Source organism: Cyprinus carpio, chromosome B2 (assembly GCF_018340385.1).
Source record: "Cyprinus carpio isolate SPL01 chromosome B2, ASM1834038v1, whole genome shotgun sequence".
Lineage (NCBI taxonomy): Eukaryota > Metazoa > Chordata > Actinopteri > Cypriniformes > Cyprinidae > Cyprinus > Cyprinus carpio.
This window is the reverse complement of record NC_056598.1, coordinates 20172877-20194212: the sequence shown is the minus strand read 5'-3', so window position 1 is coordinate 20194212 and position 21336 is coordinate 20172877. Positions and strand designations below refer to the sequence as shown.

General features: G+C 35.8%; 1 protein-coding gene across 1 annotated transcript in view; it reads right to left on the bottom strand.

Annotated features, from left to right (window-relative positions):
- Positions 1–4140: 4140 nt before the first annotated feature.
- Positions 4141–21336, bottom strand: part of LOC109107931 (laminin subunit gamma-1) — a 53113-nt gene continuing 35917 nt past the window's right edge. Inside the window, exons 4-28 of the mRNA XM_042718564.1 lie at positions 18527–18693; positions 17213–17401; positions 16671–16788; positions 16443–16541; positions 14682–14818; positions 14418–14540; positions 14135–14324; positions 13754–13866; positions 13367–13588; positions 11798–11986; positions 11464–11709; positions 10691–10844; positions 10451–10593; positions 10173–10351; positions 9928–10084; positions 9524–9729; positions 9305–9384; positions 9075–9212; positions 8829–8973; positions 8598–8747; positions 7947–8061; positions 7620–7819; positions 7347–7505; positions 7164–7263; positions 4141–6199 (exon numbers count right to left, since the gene is read on the bottom strand). Coding sequence (XP_042574498.1) covers positions 5943–6199; positions 7164–7263; positions 7347–7505; positions 7620–7819; positions 7947–8061; positions 8598–8747; positions 8829–8973; positions 9075–9212; positions 9305–9384; positions 9524–9729; positions 9928–10084; positions 10173–10351; positions 10451–10593; positions 10691–10844; positions 11464–11709; positions 11798–11986; positions 13367–13588; positions 13754–13866; positions 14135–14324; positions 14418–14540; positions 14682–14818; positions 16443–16541; positions 16671–16788; positions 17213–17401; positions 18527–18693 — 3976 coding nt within the window. The 3' untranslated portion in view covers positions 4141–5942. The remainder of the gene's footprint in view (positions 6200–7163; positions 7264–7346; positions 7506–7619; positions 7820–7946; positions 8062–8597; positions 8748–8828; positions 8974–9074; positions 9213–9304; positions 9385–9523; positions 9730–9927; positions 10085–10172; positions 10352–10450; positions 10594–10690; positions 10845–11463; positions 11710–11797; positions 11987–13366; positions 13589–13753; positions 13867–14134; positions 14325–14417; positions 14541–14681; positions 14819–16442; positions 16542–16670; positions 16789–17212; positions 17402–18526; positions 18694–21336) is intronic.

Below are 21336 nucleotides of genomic sequence, written 5' to 3'. Positions count from 1 at the left end.
TATGTGCGTGATAGGAAATGTATCATAAAGACGTGTTTGATTAAATGCCTTTAACCACAGCACCAGAACAGTTAAACTCATTGTTCATCAATTCTTCAGATTATTTGGATCTGAGTGTGCACTATGATATTAAAAGTAGGATATTAATGCTTGAGGCTGTGTGTGATAGTTCCATAGTACTCTTATTAATAAAGTGATACACAAAACAACAGGCAGAAGAAGACACAAATTAGATAAACCAATTTAAATAATGTAGTACGCTATTAAAATTCATGTCCATGTATTTTTGAAAACATAAATAGCATTATCTAAAATAAAAACTGATTTAATGACTCTAAAATGTCAAGTATAAAACATTAAAACAAATTTACGCAATTATATATACGTATATATATATATATATATATATATATATATATATATATATATATATATATATATATATATATATATATATATATATATATATATGTATTATATATAGTATATATATATATATATATATATATATATATATATATATATATATATATATATATGTATATATATATTTAAAACAGCTGCTGATGGCCAAAGTGCTGTATAATATAAAAAACGTAAAACAATCTAATACAAAAATTAACAAGGAGATACAGTACAATAAAACAGATAGACTGACACTGAGCCAATAGCCAAAGAAAAAAAAAATGTTTTCAGTGAATATTTAAAGGAATCAACATCAGACAACAGTCTAATGTGCACCAGCAGATAATAATAATTATTATTATTATCATTATTATTATGTACTTCTAGAAATTAGTAATTGTAATAATAATAATTATTTTTGTTGTTGTTGTTGTTGTTGTTGTTAATTTCTAGAAGTTATCATGGCAAGAGAATGATGGCAAGAGAACCACACCCAACTGAAGACCAAAGCACCAAACCGAAGCCATAGAAGTGTAGAAATCAAAAACAGTCCGAGATTGCAGGTTTTTTTTACTGCACAGTCATCTATAATAACTGATCCACAACAAGATAGCATTACATGTTAGGGCACATCTACTGAAAAACTATTAAAACAACTTGCAATACATAAACTTAAAGAACACACTACAGACATTAAATGCCTAGAAAGTACCTCACTTATTGTGAGCCATATCTTATTTATTCAGTGTTTGTGGTTTACAAATTATATCATATCTGTACCAGCACTGAATTACTGTTGTGTTGAACTGGGCACATGGATAATGACTTACTGTAGCATTTAATCACATGCCATTTGGCAACTTTTTAGTTACAGTAGAGTAGTAAAGAAAAAAAAAACATTAGGCCTTTGACTGTTGCTTAGATATCAAAACTACAGCTGTCATCAAAATACCGGCACAAACTGAACCACACTGGTAGAACAGCCGAATACACTGCGCTCATGAAAAATCCCAGGCCCGAGGGCAGTGAATTTCTGGCTACGCCCTGTCACGAACTCTCTGAGAGGAAAGGAAAGACGCTGGGCTGAGTCAGAGGTGTCTCAGCTACGCATTACCAGAACACACCCAAACATCTTTATCTTCCACACCTTGTTCCTCACACAGATGCAGCGAGCCCCACCTAAACCTCTCCAGGTAAACATGCTCATACCCTTCCCCTCCGGCTGCAGAGAACGGCCTTGTGTAGTGTGAAGCACACCCTTTCTGCCTCTCGCAGGATGCTGCCAGCACCACACCCTCACACACACACACTGTGACAGGACACCATAAGAAACAGTGAGAGAGAATGGAAAAGTCTCATAAGGCCTCTCACAGATCACTGAGAATTATCAAAGTACAAGAAACAACCTGCCTCTTAGTTATTACATCAAGAAAACACTGCAAATTTCATTTAATTTCTTTCTATAGGTTTTGTACTGATTGACTGGAGTATACAAAATATATGAATGTCATTACAGTTATATATAATGTGTCATCTATTAAAAAAAACAAAAACATATGAATGTCATTGCATTAATGTAAATTGTGGCCTCTATTAAAAAAATAAAAATGTTTAAAATCATTGCATTAATGTAGATTGTGGCATTTAAAATAAAATAAAATAAAATAAACAAATCAATTTTGAAACAGTTATGGTGCTTGGAAACCATAGTACTTTTTTTCAGGATTCTTCAATGAACTAAAAAGTTCTAAAGAACAGCATTTATTTAAAATGATATATATCTATTTCTAATATTTGATATATGTCCTTAGTGTTACTTTGAATCTATTTAAAATAAAATTAAGTAAAAATAAAATTGTGTGGGTATATATTTAAAATCAAATCAAATGGAATATATATATATATATATATATATATATATATATATATATATATATATATATATATATATATATATATATATATATATTATTTAAAGAAAAATACAACACACTCTTTCTATACAAAACATTTCACAAAAGACTAATTTTACAAAAGATCGTCTGAAATGATAAAACTAAAATACAAGATTTAAAATTAAGAACAAAACCGTTTGTTTTGATATTTTCATATCTAATCAGAAACATTAATGTGCTATAAGTGTCCCTGTTCTTTTTGGACCATTTTGTGCTTTTGCAATAAGTCAGTTATTTTGTAATAAAGATTTAAATTAAGTTGAGTGACCATAAAAGTTAATAAACTCATTTGATTCGACTGATTCAAGGATTTGACTCTGCAGCTGATAGTTCACATGATGGTTCCTTTCAATCTAGTCATCATCAGTCTGGTGGATTTAAAGAAAAACCCCTTTATTTCTTTTTTTAGAGTCATGACTGCCAGCATATTAAAGAGAGCCCCTTATGTTAAAGATGTAAATGACTTTTGGAAACTCTGTTAAGGCCAAAACTGGCACAATCCTTTTCATTATGTGTCTAGTTCACATTTTGTACTTTCAGGCTTGTGGAGGAGAAAAACACATTTAATCAAATTTAATCGGATATGAAATGCAACCGCATATGATGACGGCTGCTGAGTCATGGCGAAGTCTTACCAAATGTATTTAGGAATGATATTGTCAGATGAGTGAATCTGTCTGTAACACTGACCAACTTGATTTGGTAATGAGTCCGTGTCATTTCCTGCACAGCAACAAAGACACAGACAAGCCTACACAATGCTGTTTACTGAACTGCTATTATAATAGCAATATGGTTTAAATATGCTGTAAACTATAGATTAATAAGCTTAATTATTATTATTATTATTATTTACTATAGCCCTAATTGGAGCTATTATGAATTTAAGGTTTAAGTAATGTACTGTAGGTAATCTTCAGAAGGCTCCAGGGATCCATAGAAGACCACAAGAGGGTGCTATAAAAGGTCCATGTACAATTTGAGACGCAAAAAAAAAAAAAAAAAATGATTTTACAAAATGTATTTTTGAGAGTCATTAAAATCAACTGTATATACACTTTTGTTCGGGTTAAGGGATCTAGAACATGGTCATGCAGAATATGGCATTAATATGTGGCAAATAAATGTTAATAAACAGCCAATATGCTAGTAATATGTGAGGATTGATCCTTAAAATAAAGTGTTACCAATATTTCTTATGTTTTTATCAATGTAGAGAACAGTTGTGATATTTAATTGAAAGCATGAAACATTCTTTTTAGCATTGTTTGACGAACTGAAATTTTTAAAAAGCAGCACTTATTTGAAAAATAATTCCCCCCCAACATTTTAAATTAATTTACTGTTACTATGCATTAAAAAAAAAAAAAATATATATATATATATATATATAATCTTCTAACCACAAACATTTGAATTTCACACTTATTTATACATTTCTTAACTGATTGCTTGATATTACTGTTCAATTATGCTTTCAAAAAATTAAAGTTAAAAATTACTTTATTCCTTTGACAGTCCTAACTTTTAATAGAAGGAAATAACCAAATCTATATATTCCTTCTTTATTCATTATTATGCCCCAGGAAAAGCAAGAATTGATTAAATGTGTAACTTGAATTTAATGTAAGTGACTACCAAATGCATAAATGAAAAAGTCCTGGCATTGTCATAATATTTGGGGATTCATAACTTTTGAAACCTGCTGTTCTGGGGCACTCAATCACACACACAGTAATATAAAACAATAGAAAATCAAACAGAATTACACATCGGCAAGTCCTGTAATAACCACTGTTTATTATTCAAATGTTACGACTGAATTTACAGGCAAATGGGTAACAACAAGCAGAGGTGTCTCAGGTCCTTCGGGTGTGTGTTTTTGAATGCCTTGATTAAAACAGAAGGAAGGGAGTCTTTAAAAACCATTACACTCTCTAGAACCAAAGGAGCACATAAAGACACTGCAGAACAACAGATCACAAATACTTGATACTTTATAAATTAAAAATACTGTTTTATACATAAACGTGTATGTGTTGCACTTATGTCCACAGTGGTAGAGAGGGGAGCTCTATATCTAATCTAATGCTTTATAGTGGCACTTTCCATAGTTGAATCTCAATCAATATGTCAGCCGAGGAACTGCTCGATTTAGCAAACCTGTCCCGAGTAAGACTGTAACTGAAGAACCTACGGATGCCGTAACAGTAAGAAACAAACAGTGAAATGCACTAAACCATCAAAGATCTCTTTAACTTAAGATGTGACCTCCACATTTAGAGGACTACATCCAAACGTTTAGGCACTAAAATAGATGGTTAACTAGCAACGTGTGATTAAGCTTACCATCTCAAGTAAAGCAAATCATTCCGATAAATATGAAATATTAGAGACATATGTGGATGTGTGGGGGTGTGCAAGTTAAAGGTTCAAGACATTACGCATCACCATCCGCTAAAAAATGAACCACAAATAAAAGAAATGATAGCGCTATGATGCAACACTGAGCCATGTATACAGGCAAGCGTATTATACCACAGAACATATTATATATATATATATAAATATATATATATATAATTATATATATTATGCAGAAGTTTTGGCTGATTTTTTTTTCTTTCTCGCAAATGAACCAATGAGGTGGCTGGTTGGGTCTTGGGTTTAAAAATCAGCCGTTCCTGAATCATTTAAGCATATTTACACAAATAACTCTACTCAACTCTATATTATAATAAAAAAAAGAAAAAAAAAAAAAACATTCACACAAAAATATAACATTTGAAATAATTATTAGCACCAGTGTATCAGGTAAAAGTCTTGCTACGCCAATGTACAAAGTTGCATAGTGTTGAGTTTTGCTCATGTTAATGTGTTTTGCAGGACACCAGTAATAAGCAGCAGCGTCTGAAAAATCTAATCAAACACAAAACTGAAATGTCTGGCAACCATGAAATGTATAAAGTCAGCTGAGCCATGCAGGGATTTTCTCAACTTTTAGTACTGAACTATTTATATACACATGAACTGAAATACTGTATTGATGTGTTCGACTCACTCTCGGTGCCAAATCTAGCACGAGGGGTGAAGAAGATGTGCATTACGAACAAATTAAGATTCCTTCACTGTTAGCTTTGAGCGAATAGCATTACCGATGATGATATACACTAGCTTAAGTAGCAAACTTCCTCAAACAAACGTCTTGGCTTCTGATTAGGTGGGAATTCTGACGTGATTGTAAAGATCAGAGGTTTGAGAGGAAGAGCTGGAGGTGGTGCAGTCATGTGGGTTCAACTCGAGGCCTCTAACAGCTCACACACACACACACACACACACAAATATCCACAAACACACACACAAAAACAAGGCCATTACTTGGAGTTATCTTCACGTTGCATTTCTGCATATCAAAAATTCAAAGCTGCTTTTGTCTTCGAAGAAACGTGTAGAAATACAAACAAACAATAACCTAATAAAAGGAAATCAAATGCGAGTGAAAGATTTCGAATTGTTTTGGTTGAGGGTGGAGGTCCGTGGCACGGACGAGGGGATGGAAAGGGATGTTGAAGAACACGGAGGTTAAGGCCGCTCCAGAGACGGAGTGTTGAAGCAGCCTTCTGGCAGTGTGTTCTTGATGTCGTTGAGGTTAGTGATGTCCGCTCGGATCTCTCGGATCTGACGCTCGTAGTCGCCGATCATGTCCTCCTGGCTCTTGGCGATGTCGTTCAGCTCCTTCAGCTTCCTGTCCAGCTCACTTCCTGCCATCTTGTCCTTGGCGTCTTTTAGAGCACTATCGATCTGATTCAGCTTGCTCAGATCCACCTTATCGATGTTGCCTGGAAGAGTGTTATATTAAAATATGTGTTAAGAAGTCATTACATTTCACAGAATTCTTGCACTATATAACAAGGAAAATAAAATGATCATCAATACCAACAATGGTATAAGTTAAAAATGCACAAGCTAAACATTTTCTTTGTTTTTTTTTTTCATTTCGGTTAGCCAGATAACATCTTAGCCTATTAGTTTACCAGTGTTATTGTAATACTGGTAACATTTTAGTATAGGGACCAATTCTCACTATTAACTAGATGCTTATTAGCATGCCTATTATTAACATATTGGCTGTTTATTAGTACTTATAAAGCTCTGCATGAACATATTCTACAGCCCTAATCCTACCCAGTACCTAAACTTAACAACTACCTTACTAACTATAACACCTAGCAGCAAATAAGGAGTTTGAGGCAAAAGTCATAGTTAATGGTTTGTTAATAGTGGGAATTGGACCTTATAATAAAATGTGCCCGTATTATATTATATTATATTATAGGAATTAGCTTTTATTTTAATATTTTTAATATAATTATTTTAAGGTTTTCAGTTTTCATTTAAAAATGTTTTTGTCATTTCTCATTCATTTTTTTAAATATTTCTCTTTAGCCTTAATTTTCAGTAATTTTAGTACCCATTTAATTTCAGCAAGATTTATCATTTTAAGTTTTTCATTTAATATTTAATGAGGCTATGATAATGTAAAATATTTTCATTAAATATAAATATATAATTAAAAAAATATCACAACAACTGTAAAGTATTTTTAGTAGTTTTAATTATAGTATTAACAAAATATCACGATAATACATAACACCTTTGAATAAACATTGAGGAAGGGGGATGCGATGTTGCATGACGCAGGAAATACACACAGTTAGCATGAATTCAAACTTTTTTTTTTTTTTTTTGAATTGATGGTTATTGTTTCTGTCACAAAAATTAGGTTTAATGATTAGGTCTTACCAAGCTGTCTTAATAATTCATTGATTGTGTTCAGCACTGTCCTAACAGCATTTTTGGCTTTTCTGGCATTGCCCTCAGCTTCTTTAGCATTATCAGATGCCTGTGAATGAGAGCAAAGTCAATGCAAAGTCACAATATGGCTATAAAACAAGTTGCAGACATCCAGTCAAGGCCATAACCCACCATGGCCGCCATCATCATGTCAGCGTCCGCCTCAGCTTTCTTCTTCTCCAGCTCTTTCTCAGCAGCTGTGAGCTGGTCCATCATGTTGTTCACCTCTCCATCCAGTTTCATGGTGTCTTCAACAGCTTTTTCTGCATCTGCCTTTGTCTTTGCCGAACCCTGATCAAAAACAAGCAAATCGAATCAAGTAAGGCACTGTTTGATGAGGAAACGGACATCCCACATTTTTTTTTTTATGGTTTTGATGCTCTTCATCTGAAACCCAACATGTACCTTCTGCACATCATTGGCGATTTTCTCCGCTTCCTCTGCCTTCTCCTTGGCTTCTTTAGCATCAGCAGCAGCATTGCCTAAAGCCGCCTCGGCCCGTCGGGTCTTCTCATTGGCTTCATTGATTGTGGCGTTGATTTCTGGGATTCGCCTCATGGCATCCTCAGCAGCAGTTTTGTTGTCATTCACTCTCTTGTCAAAGTCTAAAAATACAGTTTTTAAAATATACTATTATTTAAATATTTCTTTCTTTCTTTTGATACTTAGAACTTTATTCTCTCTCTCTCAAAATCTAAAAGACATTTTACACAATGACCCAAGAGCCCTCACCTCTGAGGTTGTTCAGTATGTCCTGGGCCTCTTGGAAAGTAGATTTTCCTTTTTTTGCCGCTTCTTCAGCCAAAGCCTTTGCTGCGTCTGCACGTGCCAGCAACTGATCAGCCGTCTGAAGAAAACCCAGGAGGAAAGAGAGTTGAAAATCACAGAAAGGTTGGGTTTTTACGCTGCTGACTTCAATGACTTGTCTGGCTAACATCCAGAAGGTGAAATTCTGCACTTACAAGAAATTATCCTGAACATAATTACTTACAGGAATGAAAAACAATATTGTGGGGGAACAAATACGCAATATATTTTACATCTAGTCTAAAAATAATGCTATTCATAAAATGCCAAGCTTTATCAAACATCTCAAAATGTAACTCGCACCGTGAGCAGGTTTCAGAAAAACAATGTCTAAGTTCATGCTCCAGCTCTTTCATTAAGAGCATGCCATTTAACTCAATCAGATTAGGATGAGAGTATGGACTATGGCCAGTGCTATCACTTGTCTCTCATCAGTATCATTTAAGTGGCTCCTGGGCCTCATAGCATGTGCTTGACTCTTACATATTAACCATGTGCTAAATATTCTCATTGTTCCTAATTCTAAAAAAACCAAGACAGAACAAAAGTTCATTACAAGTTAAAAAGCATATGTACCTGTTGCTCGGTCTTTCCTTTTTCGAGTAGTTTGCGGACTTCTGTCTCTTTGCCCCTCAGGTCCTCTCTCAGGTCGTCGTACTCCTTCTCAGTCTTGTCTATCAGTTTGTCCAGGTCTGATGCCTCCTTCTTTATCTTATTGGCCTCATCCTGAGGGAAATTCAAGAGATTGGATTAAAGAAGCATTCAGGCTGCTTCAGTAAGAATTATAATACATGATGAAATCAGCACCTCTAATGTTTTGGTGTCGATTGGGGGCAAGCTGGTCAGGTTAGCGTAGATCTTCAGAGCTTTGTTTCCTGCCTCTTCTGCTTCAGCTTGTACTTTAGCAGCCTGTTTCTCCAAGTCCTTGGCCAGATCCTTTGCTTCGACATATCTGAGCACATTTGAACAGCATTTTAGACCATCTGCATTTGAAATATTTTCTTAAAATCGGATGACAGAACATTGACAAGACAAGAAAGTCACAAGACATACTTCCTGTTGAGTTCATCAATGTCGCTGCTTGTTTTGTTCTCGCCGTCGAGCGCCTTCTTTAGCATATTATAGGCTTTAGTGGATGTGTCATTGGCGTCCTTCGCAATTTTCTCAATCTGATCTGCATCTGCTTTATGTCTGTGTAAAGAGCCGCAGAAAAATGTTAAATAAAACTGCATTACGTGGTATGAAAAATCAATATTAACACCGCATGATATACTGAAACTCACTTTTCGGACAGTTTGCGGGCTTCCTCTGCCAGAAGTGTCATATTGTTTGGATCTCCAGAGGTTGTGGGTATTTTAATGTCCTATGGGAACAGACAAAAAGGATGAAAATAAAGAAATATTGGCAACTAAGAGACATTTTAATGGACTCCACTATCATTAGCTGAAGGTATATGTGGAACATTACGACACGCTCTCTTGGCGGTGTAGTAGAAATCTCACCACTTTACTGATGGCCTCCTTGGCTTTGTCCAGCTCCTCTCTAGCAGTGCTGATCAGGTCCTCTGCCTCACGGACTCGGTTCCGTGCTCGATCTGCCTGCGTTCCTGTGTTGTCCACTGTGTTCTTGATGTTCTGTAATCGGTTCCACTGGTTGTTCAAGGTCTTGTTGATGTTGTTTAGACGGTCCAAAAGGCCTTTATCCACTTCTGTATTACAATAAAGGAAGATGACAGAATATATAACAAAAATATAACAATTTGTTTCTTATTTCATATAGTGAATCAACATGATGTCCTATTAAATTTGTTAAAATTTTAAATGATAATATGTTATACTATCTGAAAAAAATATTTTACATTACAACGATTAAATATGTAGAAAATGACTACATTGACAGACAATACCTTTGCTAGCCTGAGCCTCTTCCAGTAAGTCCATTATAGTTTTCTCTGCCTCCTTCAGTCTGTCCTCAAAGGCCTTGTCACTCACTGTATTCTCAGTGTTGTCCAGATTATCAATCAAATTCTGTAAGTCATGAAGCTTCTGTCTCTGCTGGTTCACCTGTACAGAAAAAAAACCCCAGAGGTATTAGAAGTAGTCTATTCTGTTATAAAACAAAAAGTGCTGTGTTCATAAGACAGTCTCTTACCTTGTCTCTGACCAGGCTGTAACAGTTGGGACACTGCTGGCAGCCTGGTGTGGAGCGGTTGTAGAAGTAGTTCTCCTCACACATGTCACAGCGAGCTCCCACAAAGCCTGGGAGACACTGACAACGCCCGTCGTCCTTGCACTGAGCAGACTCCGAGCCTTCTGGGTCACAGTCACAAGCTGCAAAAGCAAACAAATGGTAAATGGAGCAAATCTAAAACTGAAGATGAAATATAAAGCAATTCTGCATTTAGTAGAAGTGCTGCTGATACAACGTACGTTTGCAACCCGACGAACTGAATCCAAAGAAGTTGACCTCACAGCGCTCACAGTGTTGACCTGTGACCCCAGGCTGACACTCGCACTGGCCGCTAGCGATATCACACTGACCGTTTGTGGAGCCAATAGAGTTGCAGTTGCATCTGGGGAAACAAATGTGAAGATTTGTTTTAAAACCTTGCAGATCTGTCAAAACGATATCACTAGAATGAGAGAGAGAGAAAAAAAAAAATCAAATACCGTTCACAGCCTTTGCCGCTCTGTAGGTTGTAGAAACCAGGCTCACATGCACTGCAGTCTCTGTTAATGACATAGGGAAGACACTGACACTGACCCGTCACCTGAGAGCAGGTCGTCTTCCCGTCCACTGTACCGTACGGAGAGCATGAGCATGCTGCAGAGGTGGAAAAAATAAAATAAAAACTAATTTTTAAACATTTGAAATTGCAATAGTGTTACAAAATAATGCAGTTTTTAAATGTAGTTTTGATCAAATATATGCAATTATGGTGATCATAAGAGACTTCTTTCAAAAACAAAAACCTTACTGACCCTAAACGTCTTATTTTTGTTTATTATATATTTTATTATTGCTTCAAATAGAGTGAAAACTGAAATAATGCAAAATATTGTTACATAAAAAAATACTATTAATTTTTTTTTTTTTTTACATTTTAAAAAAAGAAAAAAATTATATTTTGAAATGTAATTTATTCATGTTATGGCAAAGCTAAACAGCCATTACTTCAGTCTTCACATGATCCTTCAGAAATCATTCTAAGATGCTGATTTGGTGCTCTAGAAACATTTATTATTGTTATTATATTATATTTTTAGGATATTTTGATTAGTTCAAAAGAATCAAGAACATTTATTTCAAAATAGTTTGTAACATTAAATGACTTTACTGACACTTTTGAAGAGCTTAAAGCATTCTTGCTAAATAAAATGATTAATTTTGTTTTGAATGATCTTACTTATGAATGGTAGTATTTTGTGTTTGTTTCACTTACGTTTGCATTTGTCAGTTACATTTGCGGCACGGGCATCACCGTAGAAACCCTCTTTGCAACGGTCGCAGAAGACGCCGGTGGTGTTGTAAATGCACTTGAGGCATTCGCCTGTCTCTCGGTTGCAGTTGCCCACAGCATTGGGGTCGATGTTGTTGTTGCAGCTGCAGGCACGGCATGCCCTGATTGGACCATTTTCACCAAGAGGGTCCCCGAAGAAGCCATCATCACATAGTTCACATCTCTTACCTGGAGACAGTCAAAGTTGGGCATGATCATGTGCTATATTATTTATTATATCGAATCTCCAAACAGATTGAATGCTCAGAGCCTGTACCTGTGGTTCCAGTTGGGCAGTTTGTACAGACCACCTCTTTGGTCCTGGGCACCACGGCACACGTGGCACCTGCAGGGCAGGGACAGGGTTTACAGTCTGAAGATGAGCCGACTGTAGAGTCACCATAGAACCCGTCTTTACACCTCTCGCAGCTCATGCCGGTGGTGTTGTGCTGGCAGTTACACATCCCTGCAAGTACCAAACAAATTACCATGTAATACCACACATCACCACAAGATGGCAACACTATATAAACACAAAGGCAAAAGTAGCAGTACTACTCTTGTTATTACTGCAGTATAGTACATATAAAGTGAATTTTGTGAAAGCATGGCATATATGTATTTTCACAACTCTTAAAGTCTTAAAATGTACACTACCAGTAAAAAGTTTTTGAACAGTATGATTTTTTAAATGTTTTTTTAAAGAAGTATTTTCTGCTCACCAAGCCTGCATTCATTTGATCCAAAATACAGCAAAAGCAGTAATATTGTGAAATATTTTTATCTTCTATTTAAAATAACTGCATTCTATTTGAATATATTTTAAAATGTCATTTATTCCTGTGATCAAATTTTTAGCATCATTCCTTCAGTCTTCAATGTCACATGATCATTCTAATATGCTGATTTGCTGTTCAGTAAACTTTTGTATTATTATTATTATCAATATTTAAAACAGCTGAGTATTTTTTTTTTATTTGAAGATCAGCATTTATCTGAAATAAAAAGCTTTTGTAACATTATGCACTATACATTTCAAAAGCTTAGAGTCAGTATAATTTTTTGGGGGAAAAGAAATAATGGAAATTAATACTTTTATTTAGCAAGGGTGCTTTTAAATTGTTCAAAAGTGATGATAAAGACATTTATAATGTTAAAAAGGTTTCTATTTCAGATAAATGCTGTTCTACTGAACTTTCGATTCATCAAAGAAACCTGAAAAAATTCTACTCCGCAGTTTTCAGCATAATAATAATAATAATAATAATAATAATAATAATAATAATAATAACAATAATAATAAATGTTTTTTTTTTTGAGCAGCAAATCAGAATATTAAAATGATTTCTGAAAAATCATGTAACTGGAGTAATGATGCTAAAAATTCAGCTTTGAAATCACAAGAATAAATTAAATTTTTTAACATATATACAAATAGAAAGCAGTTATTTTAAATAGTCAGTATATTTCATATTATTACCCCTTTTGCTGTATTTTAGATCAAATAAATGCAGGCTTGTTGAGCAGAAGAGAATTCTTTAAAAACATAAAAAAATCTTACCGTTCAAAAACTTTTGACTGGTAGTGTAATTTTCAAACTTTTTAGACCTTTATGCCAACTTTCTGGGTCAAAAAGTCAATGTACTGACATTATATAATTAAATCACATCTTTTATTATTTCAATGGCTTTCATGTTGCATGCATCCAGAGCAAATGACCTTCCGTAATGCCCACATCCAGATAATAAATAATGAAATCAATATCCAGTCTCCTGGGAGCAGACAAGTAAATGATATATCAACACAATGGCAATGCAATACAAATAAGTCAGTTGTGATGACAAACCTGTCACAGAGTCGCAAGTGTCACTGTGTCCATTGCAGATGCAGGGCTCACAACTGCTAAAGAGACCCAGTTCAGGTTGGCTCCTCCTATATCCCAGATCACACTGCTCACAATGCTGCCCCAAGTAACCCTGAGGACACGTACACTTCTCAACCCAACGAGCAGGAGTTCCAGGGCCACGGCGGGCAGTCACGAGGGACACGTTGTCTAAATAACCAGCACCTACAGCAGAAACATTATTAAGTATCAATTAAAATGACCTTAAGAAGGAGACCTCAGCAGAGAACTCTAGATCATGGTAATCAAACCAATTAAAACCCCTTCCTATTTTGACTTTATAAAGTGTCTAAAAACAAAAGCTCCTCTTCAGTGAATTAGTAGACGTACTTCTTGTACTATAGGTTCCACGAATCATAACCGAAGTCAGATTGTACAGAAGTTTCTGGAAGTCGGTGTGTTTCAAGGTGGGTCTCCAAGGATACTCAGTTGTGTCATGGAGTCTAAAGGAAAGAGATGATATTTAACATTTCAAGCACATCTGAAAGGTTTCTGATTCAGCTTTTAGAACCACAGGAATAAATTACATTTTAAAATACATTAAAATGGGAAATAGTTATTTTAAATTCTAATAATATTTCACAATATATTACTGTTTGGTGTATTTTTATGTACTTGAATATGTAAATCTTCATTTGAAAAAATCGGATTCATTTGATTTAAGCAATTACCAGCCCTAGTTTTAACAAAAAAGGAACTCGAAGAACTTACCTAAACACAAAGGTTTGTGTCTCCTCTTCTGGGTAGGAATTGCCCTGGGCAATAAGTGGCACAGCAACACGATGCCCAGCCCCTTCCAGCACAATGTCCTCCGCTGACAGTCGAGCATCATGCCGCTGAATCCTGAAGTTCAGCGTGAGGTTCTGACCATAGCTCAGCAGCTGATTACCAAGAAATTTCTCTACAAGAAAACATCCCAGACGATTAGACCAGTCTTATTCATGAAACCTTCAGCCCCTTTAACAAACAGAGGAAACCACGTCTGCTATTATACCTGGAGCCACAAAGTAGATGGGGAAGTAGTCTTCTGAGATGAGTGAGATTTCTCGAGAGGTGGGTGACCACTGCACGGGAACGCTAGAGCCATCTCTCTGCTGTCCCTTCCAGCCCTCTTCATCTATTCAAAGACATACAGAAGATATATTATTCATTCTCCATGTCACAATCCTTTGAAACTGTGGCTGATTTTACATTAGCGCTAGTATAGCATCAGCAATTAGTATAAACAGGGTGTTGACACTATTGGATGGACACCCACCCCTGTCGAAGGTAGAGGTGATTTTGTGTATGTGGTAGCCATCGGCACTTTCACACACAGTGGAATGCTGGAAGCAGAAGCATGGAGTACATCCCTGGGGATTCTGGGGGTCCAGGTTAAAGTAGCCCAGTTTACACCTGAGAGAAAAACGCATAATGAGACAGGCTGATTAGTTCATTTGTAAAGTTCAGTGACATTTTAATTATCGTCGTGCTGATTAATATTTGAATTATTGTCCACATAAATACAACTATTACTACAGTTTTATTCATTTCTCTCTTTACATGCTTCAAAACCACCATACACACATCTGTGGCTGAAAACTTCTCACAAAAGGTGTTGTGAAATGTTGTGATGTGGTATTTATTAAATTATTGAGAAATACTGTTTTTTGATGTGTATGTGGGCCCCACGGGTCATAACGTGTAGAGTGAGTGAAGTAAGCAGGCCATCAGTTAACATCAGTGAGATCATCGTAAGGCCTCTAAAAACAGGTCACACATGAATCAAGAGCTGTCACTTCAGACACACACTCCTTTCGTCCTTCCTGAATCTGTCTTTTCACTTCTCCCCCTTTGTCTGTGTCTCGTGAGGATATACTGCAGGGATTATCCAGTTCATGTGTGGCCAAACTTGGTGACTGAGAGGAATGTCACAGTCGACATGTGAATGAAAGGTTAGAGTTTTTTTTTTTTTGTTTTTTTTTTGTGCAAAGTGCAAGGCAAAAGCAAAAAGGAGAGCTGGGATTATGGAAAATCAAACTGGAAATGCCAAATATTTGGGATGCATGTTTAAACTAAGGCTGCCAATCAATGAAAAAAATATCCAACCAAATATCAATCCATTTAAAAAAAAAAATGCTGTTCTTTTGAACTTTCCATTCATCAGATAATACTGAAACAAATCTATCATGGTTTCTACTAAAATATTAAGCAGTACAACACTGATAACAACATCTTTTGCACCAAATCAGCATATTAGAATGATTTCTGAAGGATCATGTGACCTTGAAGTCTGGAGTAATGGCTGCTGAAAATTCAACTTTGCCATAAAAAGAATCAATTTCATTTTATAATACAATAAAACAAAAACTAATTTATTTTTGATCAAATAAATGCAGCAATTGTAAGGGACTCTTACAAAGAGTTGTTAATTATTTTATTTTTTAAAAAAATTAATCACACTAAATTACAGACACATAATGAAACATGTAGAGAAGGGCCATCACAGTCAACAAGCAGAACACTAGGCTAGTTAAACTTTGGTGACTGCAAGTCTGGAGGCCTTACATGGTCTGGCTGAGGGCTCTCTGCTGGGAAACCTTTGCCATCCCTGAGCTATTTTCTCTTCCATCTGACACTGAGAGTCCTAAATCTGTTTCTCAGACACACACATGGCCTCAGAGCCTCTGTGTGTCACCCACATAGGGACTTTCCATAAGAAAAACGGTGTAGACGTCAGATGCCCCTTATAAACATCTGTTTATAAAAGCTTTGACAGACATCCTCATAACAGAGCAGGAGCTGAAAGGTGGACAATCTTTATGGGGCTTTTGGAGCATTGATGTTCGAGTTAATTTTGTTGATGACTCACTTCTAATTTGAGAACATATTTAAGCAATCCTAGTAATTATAACTTTTTTCCTTGTGAACAAGTCAAGTATGGACAACACTAACACCAGGGGTGTTAAAAAAGCCACAGCAGTTGCCATTGTGTGTGTGAACATGTGCATGAATGTTTTTCTAAAGTAACGAGTCTGACCTGTCACAGTTGAATCCATCTACATTTTCCTTGCACTGGCAGCGTCCGGTCTGGACATCACACTCCTGCGTGCTTCCGGCTGGATTACAAGAGCAGGGTCTGGAGAGGGAAAAGAGGGAGCAAGAAGGTCAAGGAGAAGGAATCAACTGATTAATGGGTCTGCAAATCAAATATTTTGCAGGTTGGTGGTTTAAGCCACACAAGCATGGATGAGTTAAAGCACTTTACCTGCAGCCTGCCGCAGTCAGTGTGTGGTACCCAGGCTGGCATCTGTCACACTTATCTCCCGTCACTCCCGGCTTACAGCTACATCTGCCAGTGTTGTCACACTGGGTACTGAGAGAACCTGTAGACAAAGAACCAGTAAAATAAATGGTTACAAACCCAAGTTCTGGGGGCCTGTTTAAATTTACACCAAAACAAAATGATAAAATGAAAAATAATCCCTATTGGTTCTTTCACACATTACATTATTGTTTGCCACACTGTTCAGATTCTCTATTTTTCTCCTCGAGTAAAAAAAAACAAAACAAAAAACAATACAAGACAAAAGAAAAAAAAACAACAAACAAAAATAAATAAATAAAAAAACAAATAAAAATGAAAAGTACAAAACAAAAGCAAAACAAAAAACAAAGCAAAACAAAAAACAAAATCAAACAAAACAAAACAAAACAAAATAAGAAAATAAAAGATTAAACAAAGCTAAACAAGCATGTTTTTTTATGCATCTTCCACCTTGGGCTGGTGCAGTATGTCTGGTTACGCACCAACAGGGTTGCAGCTGCAGGAGAGACAGCGCTGGCCAGAGGGGTCTCTGTAGTAGTTATCCAGGCATCGCTCGCAGTTCGGCCCATCCGTATTGTCAGCACAATTGCGGCAGTGACCTCCATGACCAGTGGCACGATACAGTTCAGAATCGAAGTAACATTCGCCACTCTTTCCATTACAGTTACAAGCTGAAACAGAGAGACAACCTCCAGTCAGAACGTCAATGTAAAAATTCCCAGGGGTGGTATTAATGTGAATATTACGCACACAATCACATGAAATAAATGCTTGGAAAATCTGGGGTGGTAAAGGAACTGAATTACGCAGATGTTGTTTGGCATTCATCAGGATTTTGAGTAAGATTTCTGCTTGAGCAATTAGTGGACATGTTCATGAGAGAGAAGGGGAAAGAGAGACAGTGGAAATAAGATGATGGAGGAGCAAGAGCTGTGTGGGTGTGAGAACACTGGGTCTCAGGCTGCTGTACATCAGATGTGCACATTAGTCATGCATTTCCAGGAAGTGCCTGCATGCATGTGTCCAAAGAAAGGGAGGGAGGACACCAGACACCCCTTCCATATACAATATAACTTTGGTTTAAGAAAAAAAAAAGACTCCGTACGGAGGAGGTTAGTCTGTGGGGAAAGACTGGAGTTCTCAATGTACTTTTTTTTTTCCCTTGCAAAACACAGAAAGGCATTATCTTTAGAATGATTTCCGAGCATTTGCTTTCCACACATGGAAAATAAATGGAGATTTATATGCTAGCTTATATAAAAAATATTAAAATATACTAAAAGTGCTTCATATGACTTGTGCACTATCCTGAGTTTTCTGAATATATACATTAACTTACTGTGAGGAACAGAATCTTATTTGCACCTTTATTTAATACAGCATTTTTAATTTTTTTTCAATTCAACAAGCGTGAATGAGATTTGAGATCTCTGGTAGAGAAAAATAGCAGTGAATAACATTAACAAATAGTGTTTTTTGCTACTATTTAAAAAATGTAAAAATAAATAAATTAAGTAAATGTTCAGTAATTCAGTAATTTAATTAAATTCAGTAAAAAAAGAAAAGAAAAGAAAAAAAGTGTTAATTGGTAGTGTGTATAGACAAATATTTAAAATATAGGGCACAAATCTGTTTTTAATAAAAGGTTATGATGATTGCTCAAAACTTATTAAGCTTGGCAATATTAAAAAAGGGAAATTTTTTACAAAATTTTTTCTTGACATGAGGAAAACCATTTAAAGTAAAAAAAAAAAAATTTGAGGAAAAGTCGACTAAACACTGAAGACCAAACTCACGCAGACACTCGTTGGCGTTGTCAGCTGTGGCTCTCCTCCAGGGACGGTCATTGTAGAAGGGCTTGCACACGTTGCAATCTGGTCCCTCTGTGTTGTGTTTGCAGTTACACACCAGCTTGCTGCGCTCATTCTTCACACACTCGCTGGCATGGCCATTACACTTGCACCTGGGTGGGAAGGGGGAAGGTAACAGACCGGTCAGGTGCAAAAGGGCCACCACACAATGATAGGGCACACTTACTGTATGTGTACACATCCTGCCGCTGTTGTGCGTAACACAAACCAAGCAGGCACAAACGTGCCGCAAAGCTGTTTAAACACAGAGCTCTGACGATGTTTGTTGAGCCTATCACTGAAATGTCACTGCACCTTTGTTTTGAGATTGAGTAGCTGATGTCTGTGTCTCTATCCTGCCTGCCCTTTGATACAGCAGCAGAGAGTATGCAGTAGTACAGTACAGCACCACTACAGTATGCAGTGGTTTTGAACAGACAGTTTTTTTATCCTTTTTATCCTTGCAGTCCATATGACTTCGAGCAATATATTTCAAGTCTTCCACTCTAGTATTTTTATTCAAATTTAGGGATAAAATTAAATATTTTAATATATATATATATATATATATATATATATATATATATATATATATATATATATATATATATATATATATATATATATATATATATATAAATACATGTAATTATATATATTAATTAAATAAATACATACATAATTTATTATTTCCAACATGCACACTATAGGGATGGGCGATATCTTATTTGCGAAATACCAGTAAAAATTCTCCCCATTATAGGGAGAACTTGATAGTCAGGGCTGCACAGTGCAAAATAAAATTTAAATAAATAAATCGGTTTGAGCCTTGAATAAATGTACTACAGTACCACAGTTTTGCATGTTTGTGAGCCTATTTACAAACCTGTTGTCCAACAAAAATATCATTTATTGACATGCTTTTTCTCCAAATTAATTTCCTAACATAAGTCGAGTGTTTAAAATAACTTTTTGTAATAAGACGTGGTTTCATATCACAGAATGAGGCAGAAATCATAACATTTTATAGTATTATATACAGTGATAAAGTGATAATGTCAATTAGCATTGCATTATAAATATAATTTATCCTGAAAAATACTCAAGATTGCTTGAAGAACACAGATAAACCATACATTGTCGCAATATATGTTTATTGTCTTCCAAGTTTCCTCAGTTAAAATTTCTCTATCTGCGTTTTATTCAGCTACAGAGTCGTCAGTGTAGTTTCTGCACAAGGGCACCCTTTCGACTTCCAGTATGAATTAAACAGTCATTACGTAAAAATTGGATATAATACTTTTCTCTAAAGGAATGGGATTTCCTGAATTATCATCATTAACTACATTTCCATCCATAGATTCGAATTAAACTTGTGCGCAAAACTGTAATATTGCATAAAACATTTGCGAATAACGAGTCAAAGAGAACAAAATCGTCACTTCCTGGTAAACTGGCACTAAATATATCACTAAGAAAAATAGGAGAAGCCACTGAATATAATAATTTTCATATATGATAAATTTCTTTTGCCTCGGAGCGAGCAGACGAAATACAATAAATGCAGTCATTGCTTTCGGAGGTGGATGCTGCTATTTGGAAAAGCAGTCATGTAAGACAATTATACAGAATTACTTTGATGACAGACTTTGCTCAGGCATTTCAGAACGACCATAACAATACATAGATGCTGTGAACAAAATCAGTCCACTGCTAGTCAAGTTATCCCGATTCATAGCTCAAAGTCATGTCTTTTTCAATGCGTAAGGTGGAATTTTTTCAGTAAATGTGTTTCCATCGTAGTTTGTGCTTTTTTTTTTTTTTTTTTTTTTTTAATCGAACATAAGTTATTTATGCACATTTTTAGAATTTATGCGCATCTTGGCATTTCCATCCAGCATTTTTTTATGCAATATTTCAAAATAGGCATAAAAATAGATGGATGGAAATATAGCTATTGATATCGTTGTCGCAATAAATACCAGAAATTATCATGGTAGCCCATATTGCCTATCCCTAATGCACACATAGATGTATAAGACTGCTTAACCATTTTTTTTTAATCCGTTAAGACCTCCTAAAATGGATTTTGCATATATTAAATTTGCAACTTGAACAGAATGCTACACAAAATAACATGACAAAGATATACTTAAACATGAGAAAACTGGTTATAAAGCTTTCTTGCAACTCAGATCCACTGTCACAGTTTGGCCACAAAATCTTATTTGTCCACAACTCCACTGAGTTGCACACAGCAACGAACATATTCACCAGCGGAGACAACTTGACAGAAGCCTCAGAACAAGAGAGGGCTTGTGCAGCTAAAGCCACCTCTTGCACTTTGTCTTAGGTGATCCTTGGCAAAGCCTCATGGAAAAGGTGACATGAGGAATAACAACTTGGTGGAGGATGTGCACTCATCAGATGTGCATTCTTCCCTAATCCTAATATATATTTATCATGGTTACAATAAAACTCCCAGGATGCTACGTTTCTGGTGATCAGATCACTTGAGGAACATACGGCTGTCAGTAAGAGCTGATATGTCTTCCGGGCAGGATCTCAGAGGCCGTGAGGCAGCAGGTGTAAATTATTCCCTTCGGCCTTGTTCCCTTCCCTTTCCAGACTCTCTGCCCGCCCCATTCCAGTTCCACTGCGCTCTGTAATCCAGCACTCCCATGCAGGAATGTAGGGAATGTGGGCTATGTAATGGAAATCTGCTTCACATTTCAAACAGATTAAGGTGAAAAGAC